Source organism: Macaca mulatta, chromosome 1 (genome assembly GCF_049350105.2).
Source record: "Macaca mulatta isolate MMU2019108-1 chromosome 1, T2T-MMU8v2.0, whole genome shotgun sequence".
Taxonomy (NCBI): domain Eukaryota; kingdom Metazoa; phylum Chordata; class Mammalia; order Primates; family Cercopithecidae; genus Macaca; species Macaca mulatta.
In genome coordinates, this window is record NC_133406.1 from 19,406,949 (window position 1) to 19,429,241 (window position 22,293).

The following is a 22,293-nucleotide window of genomic DNA, read 5'->3' on the forward strand; positions in this document are numbered from 1 at the left end:
TATTCTGTTTAACCAAAGGGCACAAGGACAGAGCTTCAGACCACCGGCTGCCGTTTCTTGGGCCAGTCACTTAGAATACTATAATTAGGCTTAATAAAAGACTCGATTTTAGCCCCCATTAAGAAGGTGAACACCATTCACTAAAAGACACCCTGACACAGTAAGACAGAACAATGTAATATCAGAGCCTTTCGGTTAATCCAGAATCCAGCCAGAGACAGTTACTGAAAGGGAGACAACAGCAGCGTGATTTGGCCCGTGGCACTCCAGTTCTGGCGCTGGCACAAGCAGACCAGATGGCTCTACTTTCTGCGAGAACCCATTTAACCCTCACGTACTGAAAGGCACGCCTGTGGCCCCATCCGTCACAGCTTCTCCACCCAGAAACACAGACCTTAACGTGTGCTTAACACGGATGTTAACGTGACATTAACGAGGGTCAGATTTGGCTGACTTGCAGACCTCACCTCAAAAGACTGACCTGACCCCAGCCCTTTTGTTACCACCAAAACAAAAAAGAAAAGACCCCCCACAATTGTGGTGTGTGCCATCTTGAAACAGAAGAAATCTCTTCCATTAACTGTTTGTTTGGGAGGAGTAAAAGTGTATTTTATTTGTATACCCTAATAAAGGTAACAAATCTTAATCATCTTTCACTATATTTAGAGGAAAACCTCAACAAACTCTAAATGGGCCTCCAAAAACATTATCATCTATTCCCTGCTTATGGCAAGTTTAAATCATAGAAAAGTATTTTGATTTATTCTTATTAAAATGCAACATTAAAGTGGTACAAAATAAGAAAATAGCAACAATCACAACCTATTACACTGCACTAATACAACACATGTTAATGCAATAATTATTTTAATTTTTGGATGCCTTTCTAGCCCTTTTCTGCATGAATATATATTTTACATAGTTGTAACTGTGGCATATTTAACATTTCATATTGTACTTTTTTTGCTTAACAATATTTTCTATATATTTCTAGCCCTTGTCTTCATAAGAGGTTTCAGAATTTTAATTTTAATGGCTGCCTAGTAACCCATTAACCTTTCACCAAGGGGGCTGTAAAGGTCGACTCTGTGCAGGAAGACATGAGCTCTCTCGCTTTGGGACTGTGTATGAGGTCCTAGTTTGCTGCCTGGAAGGCTGCCTTCAGACTCAAACACTCTGATGACATCGTAGGTAGCCTTGGTCTAGTGAGCACCTGTACCTGGCAGCACCCCAATATGGGCGGGGTGGGGGTGATTGTGTGTGTGAACTAAGGCAGGCACAGTCCTGCCCTCAAGGAACTGTAAGAGGCTCTTTGGAAATTAAGTGATTTGGCTGGGCACGGTGGCTCCCACCTGTAATCCCAGCACTTTGGGAGGCTGAGGCAGGCAGATCATGAGGTCAGATCGAGATCATCCTGGCTAACACAGTGAAACTCTCTATGAGGTCAGATCAAGATCATTCTGGCTAACACAGTGAAACTCTGTCTCTACTAAAAAATACAAAAATATTAGCCAGACGTGGTGGCAGATGCCAGTAGTCCCAGCTACTTGGGAGGCTGAGGCAGGAGAATCACTTGAACCCAGGAGGTGGAGGTTGCAGTGAGCCGAGATCATGCCGCTGCACTCCAGCCTGGGCGACAGAGCGAGACTCTGTCTCCAAAAAAGAAAAAAAAAAAAAAGACATTAAGTGATTTGTACTTTTTTTTTTTTTTTTTTTTTAATGAGACAGGGTCTCACTGCGTCACCCAGGCTGGAGTGCAATGGCAGGATCAAGATTCACCGCAGCACCGACCTCCCTGGGCTCAAGTGATCCTCCCACTTCAACATCCTGAGTAGCTGGGACGACAGACACATGCCACCATACCTGGCCAATTTTTGTAGAGATGGGGTTTTGCCATGTTGCCTGGACTCAAGCAATCTGCCCCCTCAGTCTCCCAAAGTGCTAGGATTACTGGCGTGAGCTGTCACGCCTGGCTCTGATTTGTACTTTTTTAAAAAGATATGAAAGATTTTTATACCTTTTTAAAGTCAATTTATGGCATTGAAAGTCTGATACATAAGAGTCTACTAAGGATGCAGGTATCTATGTATCTCATTGCAGCCAGGACAAGTTAAAGGCTAAAAAGCTGAAGAGGAGCAGATTTCAAAACTAAAAACTTACACAGAACAACCTCCAAAAGAAGTGAGCAACTGAGGTACAGAGCAACATACGGAGGAGGCTGCTGTTTGCACAGAAAGTAGGGAACTAGTTGTAGCGGTAATTGCTAATGTATGCCTAGAATGTAAATAGAGGGCACGAAGTCGTGCGTGCTGGGCCTAGGAGAGAGATCTTCTCACTGTCCACATGTGGTACCTTTTGAACACATCACGTGCTCACTTATTCCCAGTTCCAAAAAGGGGAGCAGTGGAAACTAGACCTCTATAACACAGAATTAGCTCAAGAGAAAATATCTTACCTGCAAGAACTCTTCTCACAGAATGAAACATGGAGGTAAACACGGAGTCCTTTTTGGGATGGAGTTCTGGGGCCAAAAAGAACAGAGTCAAAAACTGCAAGGCTGCCCGAAAAGACTGATCATGTCCCGCAAGAGCTGGCAGTTCCAACAGTATCTGAGAGTAAACACCCTGGTAGAGGGCAGCGTGGGAGAGCAGCGTCCTGTCGGTTACGTGGGAAATGTTGGCTCCTCCACCCCTGCAGTGCTGACCGAGGTCGGCTTCCAAGAGCGCGCTGACGGATGAGATGAGGACAGAGGGAAGGTGCCAGCCCTGGGCCCCTCGCACTGAGCAGAGCTGCAGCACAGCTCCCGTCTGCAGCACAGCCTGCTGCAGCAGCTCAGACAGTGCTGCTGGGGCCTCCTGGCCCAGCTTCTGCTCTTTGAGGAAAGGTCCCAGGACATGGCACAACCTGGTTAAAGACACCAGAAGGAGCTGCCTGCCCTGGGGGTTCTGATTTTCCAATTGTTTGCCAGAAGCTGCTTCCATGTATGGTTTGGAACTAGAGAGGAATGTGGTGATTTTTCTAAAATTGAGCAACAAGCTCAGCTTCATTTGGATGAGCATCTGCATTAGCTCCTCTAAGAATGTACCTATCACTTGGAGGAATTCCAGCCAAGTGGGATCATCCATCTCAATAGGGAACCTACCACTAGCTCTGAACAATGAAGTCAGTACAATCTCAAAAATATCACTACCATACATGATCTTGAACACAGAGCGAGCACTTTTCCCCTTTTGCAGGTAACCAAGAAGCTGGTAGCAAGTCATCAAGAACTTGAGAGCCAGTGAGGAGGAGCAAGAGCATCCTAGTCTGGTGATGGCCATGGACAGTAACAGAAGAAAATAATGCACATGATAGGGTGGTAAGAGGCTGTCCAGCTGTAAAGCAGAAATCACTTCCAAAAGCCCCAGGATGCTTTCCAACTGCTCTCCCTCCAGCTGGATGGGGAAGTCACTCTTGACCAGGGATAGTAAGTTCTTGGCAATTTCTCCTCTAGGTTCTAAACCTTCGGGTCCAGCTTTTGCAAATCTGTTTTCCCAATGACCCACAACCATGTGGTCCTTTTCAAAAAGCCAGGGAAGCTGCTGACTGACAAGACCTGAGTCACGCTGGGCACCAGAACACAGAATGCCGGAGCATCTTGCGGTTACGCACATTAAGAAAGCAGAATGAAGGGACTGCATCTCTGGAAAGAGAGGGCTATGAAGGATGGCTTTGGAAATTTTTTCCAGTGTGACGTATGCCTCTTCCTCTATTGAGCCTTCCTGGGCTTTGCCCATTGGTAAAGTTCTCAGCAGGACACTGGCCAGGTATCTCACATCATCTGGACACAGATAGGATATCAGAATGGTGAGATTTGACACAATCAAGTGCCAGTGTGCTACAGGGTATGTGAGTCCACTCACTGTCCCAACTTGGCCATCCCAGGAAGCCATCGTTCTCTGATTCAAGCTTTTTCTGCTGGAACCAATAATAAAGGCAGCATCGCACCTCAAACTTCGGAGGGCTTCTTCAGACCGGAAACTAGTGTGCATTAAAGTCCTTCTCATTTTCTGCAGGTACAGCTGTTCCAAGCAATATCTACCAAGAGAGCTGAACTGGGCTGTAAACTTCTCTAGCTTCTTCCAGTGCTGTGTTTCTACACCTGGGAGCAATGAAGGGACGTTCGAGATCTCCACAGCAACACCTATAAGGGCCCCAGACATAGAGTGATACTGGCTACAGTTCAAACTTAACATAGCGTCCACTTGGGCCCAGGAGTAAGCAAGCAAGAGTGCAGAGTCACTGACCTTCTGCAGCCACAGCTCTGGCTCTGGGCCTAGGGGGTCCAGGAGAAGGGCCAGCAGGGGCTGCACCAGTTCCCTCAGCATCCTCTCCATCATGCACTGCGTCCGTCTGACGATGGGCAGGGGCGTGCTGCTGTCCAGGCTCCTCATGTTGAACATGATGCAGTGCAGCAGCGAGCTCAGTGACAGTGACTTCAGGGCCATGTCAGCATCACTCTGCAAATAGGGCAAGACTAAAGACTGGAACTTCTCCAGCACAAGGGACCACGTGTCCAGGATCTGACTCGGAGGCAGCTCAAGGAGGCATGCAGACAGTACCGTGGAGGGGCCCGAGGCCAGCACAGGCTGCCTCAGTGTCTCAGCAGCTGGACGACAGATCACCCCCAAAACTTCTTCAAACAACCGTGGCACTTGTCGGAGTTTGGCATAAGTCTGGAAGACAGTATGAATAAGCGTCTCCTGGGCTTTTTTGGTTCGAAACTCTGTTACTTCTGCATCGATCCATGCCGAAGCCAGCAGGTCATCCAGGTCTGGCTCCAAAATCAAATGATTCAGAGAGATCAAAGTCTTCAGGCAGCGGAACCAGGCTGGTATGGGTGCTTGTGCATGGTTTATCAGCAGCTCAGCCACATGCCGGTAAAAGCGAAACTGAGCCTCTTCGTGCCGAATCCTGTCGGCAGCGATGTTATAGATATTGTTGTTGGCCACTGAGTTTAGTAGCTGTTCCACAACCAAAAGCTCTGTGGTCCAATCTGATGTGGACAGGGCTTTGCTCTGCTCCTCCTGCAGGTGTGAAATCTTCAAGCAGCCAAACAGTCTGGGGAGAACCTGGAAGCAGAGAAGCTGGTTTCCCTCCTTGAAGTAAGACTCTAGAAAGAGCTTATACAGTAAGGCGACTGAATTGGCCACAACAGAGGTATGAAGGGATGCTGCACAGTAGCCAGCACTGACCAGCCTGGTGAGCACGATGTCGATGGGAGCCAGAAGGTTCTTCATGGCTCCCGCTTTCACATCCCCTTGCTGCTGGTCCAAGAGCTCCTCCTTGTAGGATGACAGCAGCTCAGGCTGAAAAATTCCTCCTCGGAACACGGCCTCAATCTGACTTCTGATGTCCCGGCTCAGCACCTGCCTCAGCTGGCCCTCGCCAGCCTGCGTCCATGTGCCCCCGGAGAGTAAGTGCCTCAGGACCAGGCACGGCTGGAGCAGGTGAGCAGTCACATCCCCAAAGGCACGTCTTGGGTTGACCTGCTGCTGCAGGATCAAGAGATAATGGCCAAGGGCCAGGTGAATGACCTCAAACAACTGGGCTACCACGGCTCCTTCTGGCTGCTTGCAGGCCGACCAGCAAAGCTGGCTCAGCAAGGTCACCATCAGCTCCTGTTTGGCCGTGTAGATGACAGCAAGGGCAGGGGTTGACAGGATGCCCTGGCAGCATCGAAGGACAGCACAGATGTTTCTTTGGGAACCCCGAAGAGAGAACTCAGTTATTCTTTCATTTATGATCTGAAGAAAGAAAGAAAATTCATTACTGACCTTAAACCCATATACACAAGAAAAGTATCCAAAAAAAAAAAAAAAAAAAAATCAACAAACTCACCCCTTACCCTCATCTTGGTAAGAAAGAAATGCCCAGATTACCATATTTCAATAAACTTGACATAAGCTTAGTGCATCAAAATAAGGCAAAGCACCTGTTTCAATTCCTCCACACATCCATCTTCCACCAATGCAAATCTAGAAAAGGATCTGTGCCTTTGTAAATTTGTTGTCCCTTTTTTTAAAGCTGGGTTTTAAAGGGCTTAAATGCCAAATATCACTTTCCCTTGGATCCTAAACCTGCAACTGAGCTTAGATGTTACCAGGCAGAAGGAAAATTGCACTTAAATTATGACCTTGTGGTCCAAAATACATGTTTACAGGCAAGGCACAGTGGTTCACACCTGTAATCCCAACACTTTGAGAGGCCAAGGTGGGCGGATCACTTGAGGTCAGGAGTTTGAGACCAGCCTGGTCAACATGGTGAAACCCGACTCCACTAAAAATGAAAAAATTAACCTGGCGTACACCTGTAATCCCAGCTACTTGGGGGGCCGACGCAGGAGAATGGCTTGAACCGGGAAGGTGGAGGTTGCAGTGAGCTGGAATCAAGCCACTGCACTCCAGCCTGGGTAACAGAGCAAGACTCTGTCTGAAAAAAGAAAAAAAAATACATGTTTATAGTCAATTATACTTTTTCTATTTAAAAAAGCCAAAGCAAAAGACACTCTTTTAAAAAGGAAAGCAGCTGGGCATGGTGGCTCATGCCTGTAATCCCAACACTTTGGGAGGCTGAGTGCGAGGCAGATTACAAGAGGCCAGGCGTTTGAGACCAGCCTGGTCAACATGGTGAAACACCATCTCTGCTGAAAATATAAAAATTAGCCGAGCATAGTGGTGCACACCTGTAGTCCCAGCTATTCAGGAGGCTGAGGCACAAGAATCGCTTGAACCCAGGAGGCAGAGGTTCCAGTGAGCCAAGATCACACCACTGCACTCCAGCCTGGGTGACAGAGACTGTATCTCAAAAAAATGTTTTAAAAGGAAAGCAAAGGTTATGTTGCTACTGCTTATTATTCAGCAAATCTATTGTCTACTGCTCTCAAAATTCCAAAATTCACAAACACCAGAAATTATGAGAACCAGGCAGATTCATTCACTCACAGGTTAGGTGACTTGCTCCCAGCCTTATGGAACCTGAGAACCAAACCTATCCCAGGTGCTAAGTTATCAGGTACCCCAATGAGATAGGTATTATTATTTCTATTCAAGTAATTGCTGGTCGTGGACTTTTAAAGTTACTCTGGAAAAGCTGTAACAAAGATGACAAATCCTTAAACATCAATGCACTATTACAGTGATCTCCAAATTTTTGATTATACAACTCATTGATTTTTCCTGCATTTATACTCAATAAGTATAATTTATTTATAAATTATCCACATATGCTACAGCACTAACATTTTATATAATTATGAAGCATACATAAAAATAAAAATTAAGTATGGCTTTTTAAACAAGGAGACATTCTAAGATTTTCTTCCCATATTCCAAAAGACCATTCGAAACAAGCCACTTTAGTGACCACTGGTTTATTATTTTCAAAAGTGACCCAGTTTGGAACATAATCTCAAGAACTGTTAAGCCTTATGTGCCATCAGGCAGCTCAACCTTCGTTCTTCTCCGTTACTAGCCTCTAATGATTTTCTCTCTGCCTGCACACTCATGAGGGTGAGGCAGTGTTATGGCTTCACAGCCCAGGCTTTATACTCAGGCAGAGTGAGGTTCAAATCCCAGCTCTGCCACTAACTAGCCATATGACTTTAGGAAAGTGAAACTTCTTTGAGCCTAGCACACATTAAGTGCTAATTAGTAGTAGTTTTTATCGTATCTAGCTATTCTCGTGGTGTATAAACACACTCCGTTTTGACAATGAAGTTCCTACTTCTGATCCGAGACTTTAAAATCACTTTCAGTCAAAAACTGTGGAGGCCCCAAGTTGCCGGCCAAGCCACCAGTGGCACTTGTGGCTCAAAGGCCATAGTGGGGTAAAAAAAAAAAAAAAAACCTTTGAGGAAATTTCTGTCCGGATTTTGGCCTTTGATCTCCCTCCAGGCCAAAAGAAAGGTGAAGAAGAAGAAAAACAAATCAGAGAAGCATAATTTGCTAGCTACCTTTTCCAATTAAAAAGGTAATCAATGACCGGTTTATGAAATCATTCTAAGCTTTTTTTGAATATTAAATAACAAAATGCTTACAGCCTATGATACACATTCAACAGTATTATTATAATTCCAACAATATTACATGCTTCTCCCCTACCTTAATATTTCCTATATCTTCATACAACTGACACTAAAACAAGTTTCCAGTGTGAAGAAGAAATCAATGGAGATGCATGCAACACATAACAGGACAACAGAAGAGTGAATTACCTTGACTAGGGAAATCTGAAGATTAATGGTCTTTCCATTCTTGAGGAGATTCTGCAATTTTCTGCTATGTAAAATGTTATCTATGTAGATCCAAAGCCTTTCAACAGTATCTTCCTTTAGCTCAAGTTTTTTCTTATAAAAGGCAACCAATGATTGTCTTGCCCAGTCAAGTAATACCTGAATTTGAAGGAAACATACACTGACAATAAACTTATTTGCTAAGAGAGAAAGATGTTAGACATCAAAGGGACATTACAGGTATAACCAAATCCAATTGCCACGGGGGCGAACTTCTCCTTTAAAACTTACCTTTGGAATATTACTTAAGTGTTCAGGTATTTTAAAATGTTTATTATTAAAGGATAAGAAGGCCGGGCACGGTGGCTCAAGCCTGTAATCCCAGCACTTTGGGAGGCCGAGACGGGCGGATCACGAGGTCAGGAGATCGAGACCATCCTGGCTAATACGGTGAAACCCCATCTCTACTAAAAATACAAAAAACTAGCCGGGCGAGGTGGCGGGCGCCTGTGGTCCCAGCTACTCGGGAGGCTGAGGCAGGAGAATGGAGGGAACCCGGGAGGCGGAGCTTGCAGTGAGCTGAGGTCCGGCCACTGCACTCCAGCCCGGGCGACAGAGCGAGACTCCGTCTCAAAAAAAAAAAAAAAAAAAAAAAAAGGGTAAGAACGGGAAAACAAATTTGTCTTGTTAGGGCAAATTAAAAGTTTCAGGTGAAACTCTAACACGTCTTACCCCCTTTTCTGAGATTATACAGGCATACCTCATTTTATTGCGCCTTGTGGATACAGATATTGCATTTACAGATTGGAGGTTTATGGCAACTCTGTGCCAAGCAAGTCTATCAGATCCTTTATTCCAACAGCATGTGCCTGCTTCATGTCTCTGCCACATTTTGGTAATTCTCCCAGTATTTCCAACTTTTTCATTCTTATTCTATCTGTTATGGTGCTCTGTGACCGGTGATCATTGATGTTACTATTCTAAATGTTTTGGGGTGCCATGAACTGTGTCCTTCTAAGTCAGCAAGCCTAATCGATAAATGTTCTATGCGTCCTGATTGCTCCACCAAAATGCTATTACCCTGACCAGCTATTTTCCCCTCTCTCCTTCTCCTCTGGCCTTCCCATTCCTTGAGACACAATAATATTGCAATTAAGCCAATTAACCCTACAGTGGCTCCAGGTGTTCAAGTGGAAGGACTAGCTGCATGTCTCTTACTTTAAATCCAAAGCTACAAATAATTAAGCTTAGTAAGGAAGCCATGCTGAAAGGTGAGATACACCAAAACCAAGCCTCTTGAGCCACTTAGCCAAATTGTGAATGCAAAGAAAAAGTTCTTGAAGGAAATTAAAAGTGTTACTCCAGTGAACACCAAATGATAGAAAGTGAAACACCCTATTGCTGATATGGAGAAAGTTTTAGTGGTCTGGATAGGAGATCAAACCAACCACAACATTCCCTTAAGCCAAAGCTTAATCCAGAGCAAGGCCCTAACTCTCTTCAATTCTATGAAGGCTGAGAGAGGTAAGGAAGCTGCAGAGAAAAGAGTTAGAAGCTAGCAGAGGTTGGTTCATGAAGTTTAGGGAAAGAAGTCATCTTCATAGCATAAAAGTTCCAGGTGAAGTTATCTAGAAGGTCTAGCTAAGATTACAGACAAAGTTGGCTAAACTAAACAGATTTTCAGTGTAGAAAAAACAGCCTTCTATTGGAAGATGTCATCGAGGACTTCTTTTTTTTTTTTTTTTTTTTTTTTGAGATGGAGTTTCGCTCTTGTCGCCCAGGCTGGAGTAGAATGGTGCAATCTTGGTACACTGCAACCTCCGCCTCCCAGGTTTGATTCTCCTGCCTCAGCCTCCCGAATAGCTGGGATTACAGGCACCCACCGCCACGCCCGGCTAATTTTTTTTTTTTTTTTTGTATTTTTAGTAGAGATGGTGTTTTGCCATGTGGGCTAGACTGTTCTCAAACTCCTGGCCTCAGGTGATCCACCTGCCTCTGCCTCCCAAAGTGCTGGGATTACAGGCAAGAGCCACTGTGCCCAGCCACCATCTAGGACTTTCATAGCTAAAGAAGAAAGTCAACGCCTAGCTTCTAAGCTTCAAAGGACAGGCTGACTCTCTTATTAAGGTCTAATGCAGCTGGTAACTTTAAGTTGAAGCCAGTGCTCACTTACCATCCCCAAAATCCCAGGGGCCTTAAGAATTATGCTAAATCTACTCAGCTTGTGCTCTGTCAATGGAAAAACAAAGCCTGAATGATACCATATCCGTTTATAGCATGGTTTACTGAAGATTTTAAGCCCGTGTTGAGACCGATCGGAACCAAACGATTCCTATCAGAAGATTACTGCTCTTGGGTGACCAAGAGCTCTGATGGAGATGGACTAGGAGATGAATGTTGTTTTCATGATTGCTAACACAACATCCATTCTGCAACCCATGGATCAAGGAGTACTTTTGACTTTCAAGTCTTATTATTTAAGAAACACATTTCCTAATGCTATAGGTGCCATAATGATTTATCTGATGGATGTGGAGAAAGTCAAACTGAAGATCTTCTGGAAAGAATCACCACTGTAGATGCCAGTAAAAACATTCATGAATCATGTGAAGAGGTCAAAATATCAACATTAACAGGATTTTAGAAGAAGCTGATTCCAATCCTCGTGGATGACTTTGACGGGCTCAAGACTGAAGTGGAGGAAGCAACTGCATATATAATGGAAACAGCCTGGGAACTAGAATTAGAAGTGGAGCCTGAAGACGGGACTAATAAAACTTGAATGGATAGTTGGTTCTTAGAGATGAGCAAAGAAAGTGGTTTCTTGAGATGGAATCTACTCCTGGTGAAGATACTGTGAACATTGCTGAAATGACAACAAAGGATTGAGAATAGAACTTAAACTTAGTTGATAAAGCAGTGGCAGGTTTTGAGAAGAAGTCCAATTTCGAAAGAAGTTCCACTGTGGGTAAAATGCTGTGTCTTTCATGAAAGGAAAAGCTCCATCAATGCAGCAAACTTCACTGTTGTCTTATTTTAGAAGTTGCGAGTCACCCTAACCTTCAGCAATCACCACCCAGATCATCAATATCAAGGCAAGACCCTCCAGGGTGATGACTCCCTGAAGGCTCAGATAACCAATAGCATTTTTGGGCAATATTTTTAAATTAAGGTATGTACAGTTTTTAGGCATAATGCTATTGCATTCTTAATAAACTACAGTACAGTATAAACATAAATTTTATATGCACTAGGAAACCAAAAACTTTGTGTGACTCACAATATTGTGATCTATTTCGGTGATGTGGAATCAAACCTGCAGTATCTCTGAGATATGCAACTAAGTTTTAAAAGTTTGAAACACAAAGACTGCTCAGAACGACCACAGAATGTATCAGACACACAAAGCAAAAAAGCAAGTAAGAGTCCAAAGTCTGGGATTTGTGTCCTGGCTTCCCCCACATTGCCTGCAGCTTAACCTCTAATACTATTAATATTATACGTCATCTGGGAGACAGACACAGTTGATATGAAATCACACAAGTGCTTTATGAAAAGGAGGACTGTGCCTATACAGGTTCCATTACTGTGTCGTGTTTCCTTATTCACAAAACATTGAAGAAAGGTGGTGAGGCCCCAGCTCATGATCCCAGAACTGTCAATAACAGTATGAACAGTGACAGATGCCAGAAGGAATAAAATCTCTCAGTATAACAACGGCAGAAACTTTGATCCAGTTGGCTGCTAGAGCCTCCCCTTTGTTTCACCCTGGGCAGACTTGCCAGGTGATGGCCATGCTGCCAGGATGACTCCCACGTGCAGGCAGGTGTAGAAAGCACTGGCTATGACCGCTGCTCTCCGCACCACACCTGATCATCACTTCACACGTCATCCACCTTGGACGCATTCTGTGCTGTCTTCTTTGACAACAGGAACTGGATGTGTATTAATCCAATTTCATGAGCTTGTCATCCTGGTGTTTATCATGCCAACTATTTTTTAGCCTAAAAAGCCTGAGAAATTCTAACAAAATGCAATGCCTTTCTTGGTACCTAGCCTATTTCTAAAATGACTTTATACAAATATTAACATTTCTTTACTTCCCAACCTTCAATTTTTATCCAATCCTGAGGATTTTTAGCAAAGCACCACCAACCGATTATGAAACATCACTTTAGATTTATAAGCAAATGCAGCTATCAATGGACTTTTAGAACCTAACTTCTGTAACTTAATTACCCATGTGTTCATTAATGCATATACTTAATTTGTAATATAATGTCTCCAAACAAAAGAAATGCTAAATTCGGTGGGTTCATTTATTTATTTTAAAGAGACAAGGTCTTGCTCTATCGCCCAGGCTGGGAGTGAAAGTGGCACAGTCATAGCTCATTGCAGCCTCAAACTCCTGGGCTTAAGGGATGCTCCCACCTCAGCCTCCCAGGTAGTGGGGACTACAGGCAGATGCCACCATGTCTGACTAATTTATATACATATATATTTATATATATTTTTTAAGAGATGAGATCTTATTATGTTGTCCAGTCTGGTCTAGAACTCCTGGCCTCAAGCGATCTTCCTGCTTTGGCCTCCCAAAAGAGAGATTACAGGCATGAGCCACTGCCCCCAACCTAAATGAGGTTTTTTAACAGAAAAAAAAAAAAGTATTAATGAAGTACCTGACTGATTACTTTTTTCATTGTCATTACATTTAACTTCCAACAAAGTTCCCTCCCCAACTTTTTCTCTACTTTTTTATTTTAACCAATTGTCAATATCCAAATTATACAAGTGATAATTATCTTGACAGACTGTAAAAATATGAGTTTCACATTAAACTTACTTGTTCTTTATTTGGAAGAAAGCACTGGTGAGAAATCCAAGCAAAGTGAGCTAGTTTTAGTTTATCTTCCCAGGAGGTTGTCTTGCTTTTAAGCTTAAGGGAAATGCCAGAATAAACAGCAGCCATGGCTAGGCTTTATCTACAATTTAAAAACAATGGAAAAAAAAAAAATACTATAACAAGGTCAGACTGAGGAGGCACCAGAAAGCCAACAATATTGCATCTTATTGTTTACCTAATATGTATTCTTTTAAAAGTTTTTAATGAATCAACAGATTTGTCGGGGTAAATCTACCTACAAGATACTTGACTCCATGAATTTTCTGGGGGAAATTCAGACAAAAGCAAGCAAAAGATGGACTGCACACACAGAAGATGGACTATATGTATTCCAACTGTGATCAAACATCACTTCCACAAAGGTGAGTGTGTAGGAATTCAACAAGGCCAATATCATTGTTTACATTACTTGTGGAAAGAGTCATTCATACATGGTTTCAAATTGAAAGAGGAAAAGATACATAAGCAATATCTGGAGAAAGTAATGTGTCTCCAAGTGAAAAAGAAATCCCCAAAGGAATACTGTTATTTCAGCTGCAACAGTAACCTTCCGCTAAGACTTTTATTCAGTCACGTATAAATTTACAACGCACATACACACTTCAAAAAACATACAAGAGATACTTGCACAAGGAAAAGACTAAAAATAGAAAACAAAAAACCGTTAGGTCTCGGGGATAGCAAACATACCAAACACCTACAGTTACTATAATACTGGTAAACTTGGCTTTGAGTTTCCTAAAAGTTACAGAGAAAAGGAACGTTAAGACGTTTTCATTTTAGAAATTAAATTATCCTTCACTCTACTGCAGAGAACAAGAACCATCAAGTGCTGTCAGTTTTCCTATTTTGTCAAAATGTCCAAAACGAATTCAACGATGCCTGACTTCTAAGTTCAATACCATAGACCGCCACCGCGACAGCTACAAAGTGCATAACAGGTGTTTGCTGAACTGGCTACAAAGACAACCGAGATGCTCTCCCCAGCTCCGCCAAAGTTCGGCTCTCCGGGCCTGCAACCGCCCTTACCGGGCAATGCGAAGTCCAGGGCGGACAGCACAGCCCTGCCAGCACTCCCTGCCCAGCAGAAAGACACCAAGCAACAAGAACCAGGGGAGAGCAGCTAGATGCCCGGAGGGAGTTTGCCTTCGCGAATGGAGCGTGCCCAGTCGGCTCTCGCCCAGAGTCTGCTGGCGGCACCGGAACTGGGCAGGGTTGGGGGACCCCCATCCCGGGCCCGGCCTCAGGTAGGGAGCTCTCCTCAGGACCAGCCCCGGGTTGGGGACTCACATCGGAACCTGGCTGCAGGTAGGAGCTCACCGCGGATAGGGACTCACCTCGGGACCCGGGACCGGTAGGGGGCTGACCTCGAGACAGCTCCGGGTAGACGGCGGAGGACGGCGGCAGCGGCGGCGGCGGCTGCTGTCCCGGTCCCGCAACCCCACCACGTGGGACCGGGCCCCGCGCTCCTTCCGCCCGACGCCGGCGGCGCAGCGGGGAGGGGCGGCACGCACGCCAGGCGTCGCCAGCCGAGCGCCGAGGCGCCTCGCCCATTGGAGGAGACGGTTGCGCGTTGGAGGCCCGAGCGGCCCAGCCCGCGGCCCGCTCCGTGTCAGTCAGTCATGGAGCGGCCGCCCAGAGCGGCGGCGGGGGCGGCGGGGCGCGGGGCGCGGGGGCCCAGCTGAGCCGACCATCGGAGCGAGACCCTGCGGCAGAGACGACGGAGGCGGAAGCAACCCGATCCCGGAGGCGGCGGCGGCGGGGGGAGCCGGAGCCGCCTGGGATGTTCAGTGAGTGCTGGGCGCACGGGCGGGGAGGGCCGGGAGGGTCGCGAGGCGCGCGCGCGCGCGCGCGCGGGCGGGCGGGCGGGGGCCGGGGCGGTGGGGCCTCGGCTGGGCGCGCCTTGGCTCCCGCCGGCGGGCGGTGGGGGTGGGGCGCGGGAGGCGGGGCGGGGGGGCGGTGAGCGGCTCTGCGCGGGCGCGGCGGCCGCGCCTCCGCCCTCGGCCTCCCGAGTCGCGGGCTGCGGCCGGCGGCGTGGCCTGCAGTCGGCGGCTACACCTGGACGGGCGTCGCGTTCCTGCGCAGGGGTGGGTCCTGCGGCTTGGATGCCGGGCTCGGGGAGGAGGTGGCGGGCGCCCGCGGGGAAGGTATCCCAGTTCCCGACAGCCAGGCAGGGAGCACGGCTCCACAGCTCCTTTGCACGTAGGGGAAAAGGAAATGTCTTTGCGGCGAAGTCGGGATTCAACTTTGCACATGGTGATCGTGCGTGGGTGGGTGTGGAGTCGATCTCCGCGTGTGACACGGGGGAGCCAGAGTTAGACTAGCTGCTGCAGGAGAGTGCCGAGCTGCAAAGTGTCTCTCGGGGCTCTTAGCCTCATGACAGCAAGGTAAGGTTGGTGCGCCCATGGCGTGGGACGGGTTCACCATCCAGCTCGCGAAGCTGCCAGGCTTTTGAAAATGTATTCGATAAGGCGTTGGTCCGAAGTGAGTGGATGGTTAGAAACAGTGGTGTCATTTTAGACTTAGCGGAAGTGGAGTGCAGGAACGCTACATGCAGTTCTCCCATCAGTTGTGAAAGTCGTTGTAATGTGGATCTCGCAGTCTTTGTGGTTCTGGGATCAGAAGGTGAGTGCCAGTCCCATGCGGTGTCTGTCTTAAATTACTGCACCTAAACCGACCTTGCAGATTGAAATCTCGGAATGGTGACTCCTGCTAACAAGCAGTTGGGAGCTGTGCTGAGAGGAACAGTAAGGGCGGAGCATGTCTTACATTAGGCGATTCAAGTGTGCCAACACCTGAGTTGGGGATGTAGGAGAGGACACGGAGGCTGCTCCCCAGTTCCTGATCACAGCTCTACTTGGAAGTGGGAGTAGGAAAGGGAGTTTTGTGCCTAATAGGTTAAATGCATCTGGCCACATCTTTAAACTTTGGAACAGCATAATGTAGTGGATAGAGCTTGGTGACAGTAGACCTAGGATGGAAACCATGTAGCCATCTGCGTAACCTCTCTGAACTGTAGTTTCCTCATCTATAAAATGCAATGATGAGGAATAACTTAAACGTGGAATTTTTTTTTTTTTTTTAAGAGACAGGGTGTGTCTGTGTTGCCCAGGCCTGGGCTCAAGCAATCCTCCCGCCTCAGCCTCCCAAAAAACAACCTTTTTAAAGGTACCCAGAAAAAGAATGATGTATATGAAAATGGCTAAATGTTAGCTATTATGATTTCCTTTTTGCCAGATACCTTCTAGGTTCCCTGTAGTCCTAAGTTTTTTGCGTTAAATGGAATACATGCTAATTTTTTAATGAATCGTAAATCCGTCCTGCCTTAAAAATCAGTGTTAAGCTAGAAAATTAAAAGATGGGGTTGTTTTGAGTATTTTTCTTTGTCATCAACAGATTAGATAAGTGTATCTTGGAATAGTTTTGTTGCTCCTGCCTCTAAATGTGAGGCTTATGTGAGCTTCTGTCACTGTGAAACTAGGTAAAGGCCTCACTTAACTACTCAGTAACTGGTTTTTGACTTTGCAAGCAATATGTCAGCACCTGTGAAGGACATCTCTGGGGAAAGAAAGGGGATTTTGTTTTTGCTAATTTATTTTGCTGGAAGGGTACTCTAGGGATCATCTGTTAAACCAGCATTACTCAATGGACAGTACTAGAAGTCAAGTTTCCAGCCTATTTTGTATGTGACTGGTGGCTTCTCAGGTAGTAAGTGTTCTGATCATTCTCTCAGCAAGCATCTAGTAAGCATTCACTGTTGTACTCTCTCAGGAAGCCCCTGGTCATATATAGAATCCTTTGAGCAGCAAGATGCTATAGAAGGTAAGAGCTCAGACCCTTCAGCCAGATGGCCTGAGTTCCCATCCTGGCACTGTGTGACTTTATTGGGCCTCAGCTTTCCCGTCTGAAGAATGTTACCTACGTCAGGTTTGTTGTGAATTTAAAGAAGCCAATCTGTGTAAAGCACTTAATTTTAAGTGCCCGAAGTCTCTTAGCGCCGGGTATGCTCAGTGTTAAGTATTCGAAGTGGTAGTGTGTGAAACAGACGAGTAGGGTTGAGTTCTCTGATAACAGATTTGTTCCCTGGGTCCGAATGTGGAAGGGACTGATCAAGGAAGCTTTTGGGAGGAAGAGATGACTAAGCTGAGCTGCAAAGTGTGGGTGGGATTTAGTCAAACCCGGTTGCAGTGCCAGTGTGGCAGTGCCTCCAACTACTGGAGAGCCCCTGAGGGGAGAAGGTGGAGCATGACCCACCAGTAGAGTAAGAAGAACCAAGGATTGGTCCAGTGAGGTAAACAAAGGCAGATTAGAGTAACCTGGAAATGACACAGTAGACACTCAATTTTTCTATCCTTCACACTAGTGGAGGCATTTGAAAGTATTTTGTTTTGTTTTGTTTTTTAAGACGGAGTTTCACTCTTGTCGCTCAGGCTGGGGTACAATGGCGTGATCTTGGCTCACTGCAACCTCCACCTCCTGGGTTCAAGTGATTCTCCTGCCTCAGCCTCCCCAGTAGCTGGGACTACAGGCGCGTGCCCCCATGCCTGGTTAATGTTTGTATTAGTAGAGACAGGGGTTTCACCATGTTGGCTGGTGGTCTCGAACTCCTGACCTCAGGTGATCCATCCGCCTCCCAAAGTGCTGAGATTATAGGCTGGAGCCACCGCACCTGGCGGCAGTAAATGTTTTTAAGCTTAGCAGAGATAACATCAGATTAGCTCCTTGGAAAGATTGTGCCTGTAGTAGTATAGTATTATGTTGAAAGTAGGGCCAGGTGTGGTGGCTCATGCCTATAATCCCATCACTTTGGGAGGATCACTTGAGCACAGGAGTTTGAGACCAGCCTGGGCAACGTAGTGAGACCCCGTCTCTACCAAAAAAAAAAAAAATTTTTTTTTTTTTTTCTTAACTAACCAGGTGTGATGGTGTGCATGCCTGTGGCCCCAGCTACTGAGGAGGCTGACTCAGGAAGATCCTTGAGCTCAGTCAAGGCTGCAGTGAGCCATGATTGTGCCACTGCACTCCAGCCTGGGTGACAGAGTGAGACCTTGTTTCAAGATAAAAAGACTTTTATTTTACTTTTATTTTTTATTAAAATTAAAAAAGTCTTGGATGTTCCCTGTCTGCCCATGATTTCAAAAGGAAAATGGCAGTAGAGTTGGATATTTTATTCCAAATCTCAAAGCTTAGACAGCACTTACAGAAGGCATGAAGAAACCAGGCAGCCTTCCCTCTTAAAAATTATCTTCAGGTATAACTCCCAATGCAATCCCTCCCCCCTGATGTAAATGACGAGTTGATGGGTGCTGATGAGTTGATGGGTGCAGCACAGCAACATGGCACAAGTATACATATGTAACAAACCACGTTATGCACATGTACCCTAGAACTTAAAGTATAATAATAATAAAAAATAAAATTTAAAAAAAAATTATCTTCAAGTATGTATTGTATATGCTTGATCACAAGCAAGGTTTTCCCTCAAAAGTCTCATATTTGGGGCTCCCCTGTTACAGGGCACTCTTTCTCAGTCTATTTTGAACAACAAGGTGGTGTTTGGGATATTTATTCAATCTTACCAAATAAGTGAAACCAAAAAATAGGAAAGATTAGGTCATTATTCCTGATAGGGGTAGGGAGTATCACAAAGTACAAGTGTTAAGTGCCACACATAATTTTTCCAGATTGCCAAAAAAAAAAAAAAAGCGTGTGTGCGTGCATGCACATATATATACACACACATATATATGTGTGTGTGTGCACATATATGATGGTGAATGAAAAGACGTTCTGCTCACCTGAACAGGCATTGATGGCTTGGGTTGAGATTTCCAGCAACAGCATATGGATTTAAGAAGTGCCTTATTGTAACTGATTTAGTAGATGGGAAAGGTAAAGTGCTCTGGAAATGGAATTTGATGATTCATAGTGACTTAATTCATCACACACACTGGTGTTTAAAATATTCATGAATAGCTGGAGTGAATTTGTTTAGTGAATTCATATATTGCCTTATATATTTTAGATATGTGTAAATTGATAGAGATTATAGTTAGACATTTGATTTTCATCTATAACCCTCAGAGTTTCTCTTTTTTTAAATTAAAGTTGACTTGGCCGGGCGCGGTGGCTCAAGCCTGTAATCCCAGCACTTTGGGAGGCCGAGACGGGCGGATCACGAGGTCAGGAGATCGAGACCATCCTGGCTAACACGGTGAAACCCCGTCTCTACTAAAAAAAATACAAAAAAAACTAGCTGGGCGAGGTGGCGGGCGCCTGTAGTCCCAGCTACTCGGGAGGCTGAGGCAGGAGAATGGCGTGAACTCGGGAGGCGGAGCTTGCAGTGAGCTGAGATCCAGCCACTGCACTCCAGCCTGGGCGACAGAGCAAGACTCCGTCTCAAAAAATAAAAAAAATAAAATAAAGTTGACTAAAAAGTGTTCTTTTTAATTTTCTTATTGCAAAGGAAACGTGGTCATAGGTTTGGGCTTACCTTTTAGTGGGACATTTTACAGAAAGAAATTAGCTGCTGCTGTTTCTCTGCTGAAGCAAATTGTCTTTTTCTTTATTTTTTAATTTGAAGAAGATTTGAAGAGTGATGTATGTTGTCAGTGTTTCTAAACACTATAAAGGCCGGGCGCGGTGGCTCAAGCCTGTAATCCCAGCACTTTGGGAGGCTGAGACGGGCGGATCATGAGGTCAGGAGATTGAGACCATCCTGGCTAACAAGGTGAAACCCCGTCTCTACTAAAAAATACAAAAAACTAGTCGAGCGAGGTGGCAGGCGCCTGTAGTCCCAGCTACTCGGGAGGCTGAGGCAGGAGGATGGCATAAACCCGGGAGGCGGAGCTTGCAGTGAGCTGAGATCCGGCCACAGCACTCCAGCCTGAGTGACAGAGCGAGACTCCGTCTCAAAAAAAAAAAAAAAAAAAAAACAAAACACTATAAAATACTTCCATTTATAATTGTTTAGTAGTCAAAGAAGATAGCCCCCCAGTAAGGTGTATCAAGGTGAATGGATATTTAATAACTTTACAATGTTTGGCAATAATAAAAGGTAGCTGTGTTTTTAAAACAAAATACTGACTTTTGGAGACTTTGTCATTAGTAAGCAGAAGTGTTATGCAAAACTTTGTGAATTAACTTTTTTAAGCTAAGATGCTGATGCATTAGTTTCACCAGGTAATGTCATGCTGTAGAACTCTGTTGTCCAATACAGTAATCGTTGGCCACATATGACTACTTAAATTAAAATTAATTAAAACAATTCAGTTCCTTAGTTGCACTAGTCATATTTTCGTTGCCCAGTCGCCCTGTGTGGCTAGTGACTACTGTGGTGAACAGTGCAGACTTAGAACACTTCCGTCATTTGTCAAAAATCCTCTTGGACAGTACTGCTCTGATATGAAAAATTGAAGATCATTCCATCCACTTTGAGACACACACACACATATAAATGTTTTAATGAAGCATCTCCAAATCCTCATGTACTGCATTTGAATTCAGTTTCAGGAACAGTGATAAACATAGGAAAACATGCTACCCCTTATTTTGAGAACAGGACAGCCTATTTCTGTCTGCAGTGGTGTTTGCAAGTAAAGTATTTGTGAAAGTTTTCTTTACGTAGTCAAGCATAGTAAGCAGTGTAGAAAGCCATTCTGTAGATTGTGCCACACCCTTCCACGTCAATAAGTTTTGTATAGAAGCAATTTTTCTGTGCTGTAAAACAGTATTAAAGTAGAAATTCAAGAAGATCGTGAGCTTAAAATAAACTCTCAAGAATTCCAAGAAGCTAGATAGCACTCACTTTATTTTTAAGATGAGCTTCAAAGATAAGCCCTGTCCTCAGGGAACTCTCCATCTGTTTAGGGGAACTGAGGAAGAGTGATGGCAAGAGGGGACAACCTGCCTGAGGGCTGGGGTGATTTAGGCTTGGGTGTAGTCATCAGATTTGAAATGTACTTTGGCTGCTTTTCAAAGGACCATGTGATGAGGGCCTAAAGGTGGAAGAATATTGGAATAGTCCAGTTGAGAAGTGATTTGTAGAATCGGGCTTAGTGGCATACACCTGTGTTCCTAGCTACTTGGGAGGCTGAGCTGGGAGGATCATGAGCCCAGGAGTTGGAGACCAGCCTGGGCAATATAGCCAGACCACTCCTCTAAAGAGAGAGAGAGAGAGAGAGAGAGAAGCAATTTGTGCTGTCAAATAACAAACAGTCAAGATAGGGCAGCAGAAATGGTTGAGTTGCACTAGCCACATTTTTTTTAAGTTGAGAGAGAATTCCCATTTAGAATAGGAGTTGGTGGCCTCTTCGAAGTAAGGGTGAGAGAGAACAGAATCTTAACATCATGACTGGCTTTTTGGGGGTTTGGTTTTCTTTTGTTTTGTTTTTGCTTTGATGGTGGATAATGGCACCATTAAGCCGACTAAGAAAACCAGGAGAAGGTAGAGGTATTGCAGGTGGAAATGTCTGTTAATCGACTGAGTTCAGGAAGGTGATCTGACTGTGAGTCTTGCATAGTGGTGTGGTGAAGCGGGGAATGTGAAGAAGCAGTGGCAGACGGGACTGGGAGGGCAGAGCCACAAGAGAGGCTTGCAGTGGGAGGGACCAAGGGAGTTTCAAGTAGGAGGTGAGTTCAGCAGCATCACATCCAGCTGAGAGATCATGAAGGGTGGTGCTGGAAAGTGACCGGTTAGATCAGACAAGAGTTAAGGAATCCTAAGTCTCAGTAGCCTGCAGCGGGGTCAGCTGGCTGGGTGAGGAGACTGGTGAAGGTTTAGCATAGCGTAGGTGGAAGGCTGTAGGGTAAGTAGCTGATGAAACAAGACTTCTGGAACATCAGCTGATGTTGGAGAAAATCTATTTCTCATGACATCTGTTTGCTGGATTTCATGATTTCCACCTACTTTCTACCACTGCTGCCATCCCCACCAGAACGCCACATTCTTCACTGCATCCTGAACCCAGCTACGGCCTTATCCATGTGCCATTTTATTTCTTAGGACACCCTGGGAAAAAACACAGCTTCTAATTCAAGTATATTTCTGTCAGTCTGAGCAAAAATTGAATATGAAAGGCTATCATAATTTTTAAATTATATGAGGTATGACTGAAAC

The 22,293-nt window shown here is 45.1% G+C and overlaps 2 protein-coding genes across 4 annotated transcripts in view; one reads left to right on the top strand and one right to left on the bottom strand.

Annotated features, from left to right (window-relative positions):
- Positions 1-15,042, bottom strand: part of URB2 (URB2 ribosome biogenesis homolog) — a 35,754-nt gene extending 20,712 nt beyond the window's left edge. The window contains exons 1-5 of one of the 2 annotated variants that reach the window (XM_077998919.1): positions 14,513-14,760; positions 13,116-13,254; positions 8,255-8,431; positions 6,984-7,131; positions 2,456-5,786 (exon numbers count right to left, since the gene is read on the bottom strand). In XM_077998919.1, the coding sequence (XP_077855045.1) occupies positions 2,456-5,654 (3,199 nt within the window). In that variant the 5' untranslated portion in view covers positions 5,655-5,786; positions 6,984-7,131; positions 8,255-8,431; positions 13,116-13,254; positions 14,513-14,760. Of the gene's footprint in view, positions 1-2,455; positions 5,787-6,983; positions 7,132-8,254; positions 8,432-13,115; positions 13,255-14,512 lie in introns of both variants that reach the window. The other variant, XM_001083545.5, reaches the window with a different exon arrangement.
- TAF5L (TATA-box binding protein associated factor 5 like) overlaps positions 14,912-22,293 on the top strand; it is a 33,450-nt gene continuing 26,068 nt past the window's right edge. Inside the window, 1 exon segment of one of the 2 annotated variants that reach the window (NM_001257498.1) lies at positions 14,912-14,965. The gene's annotated coding sequence lies outside the window, so the exon portion shown is untranslated. 2 annotated transcript variants of the gene reach the window in all.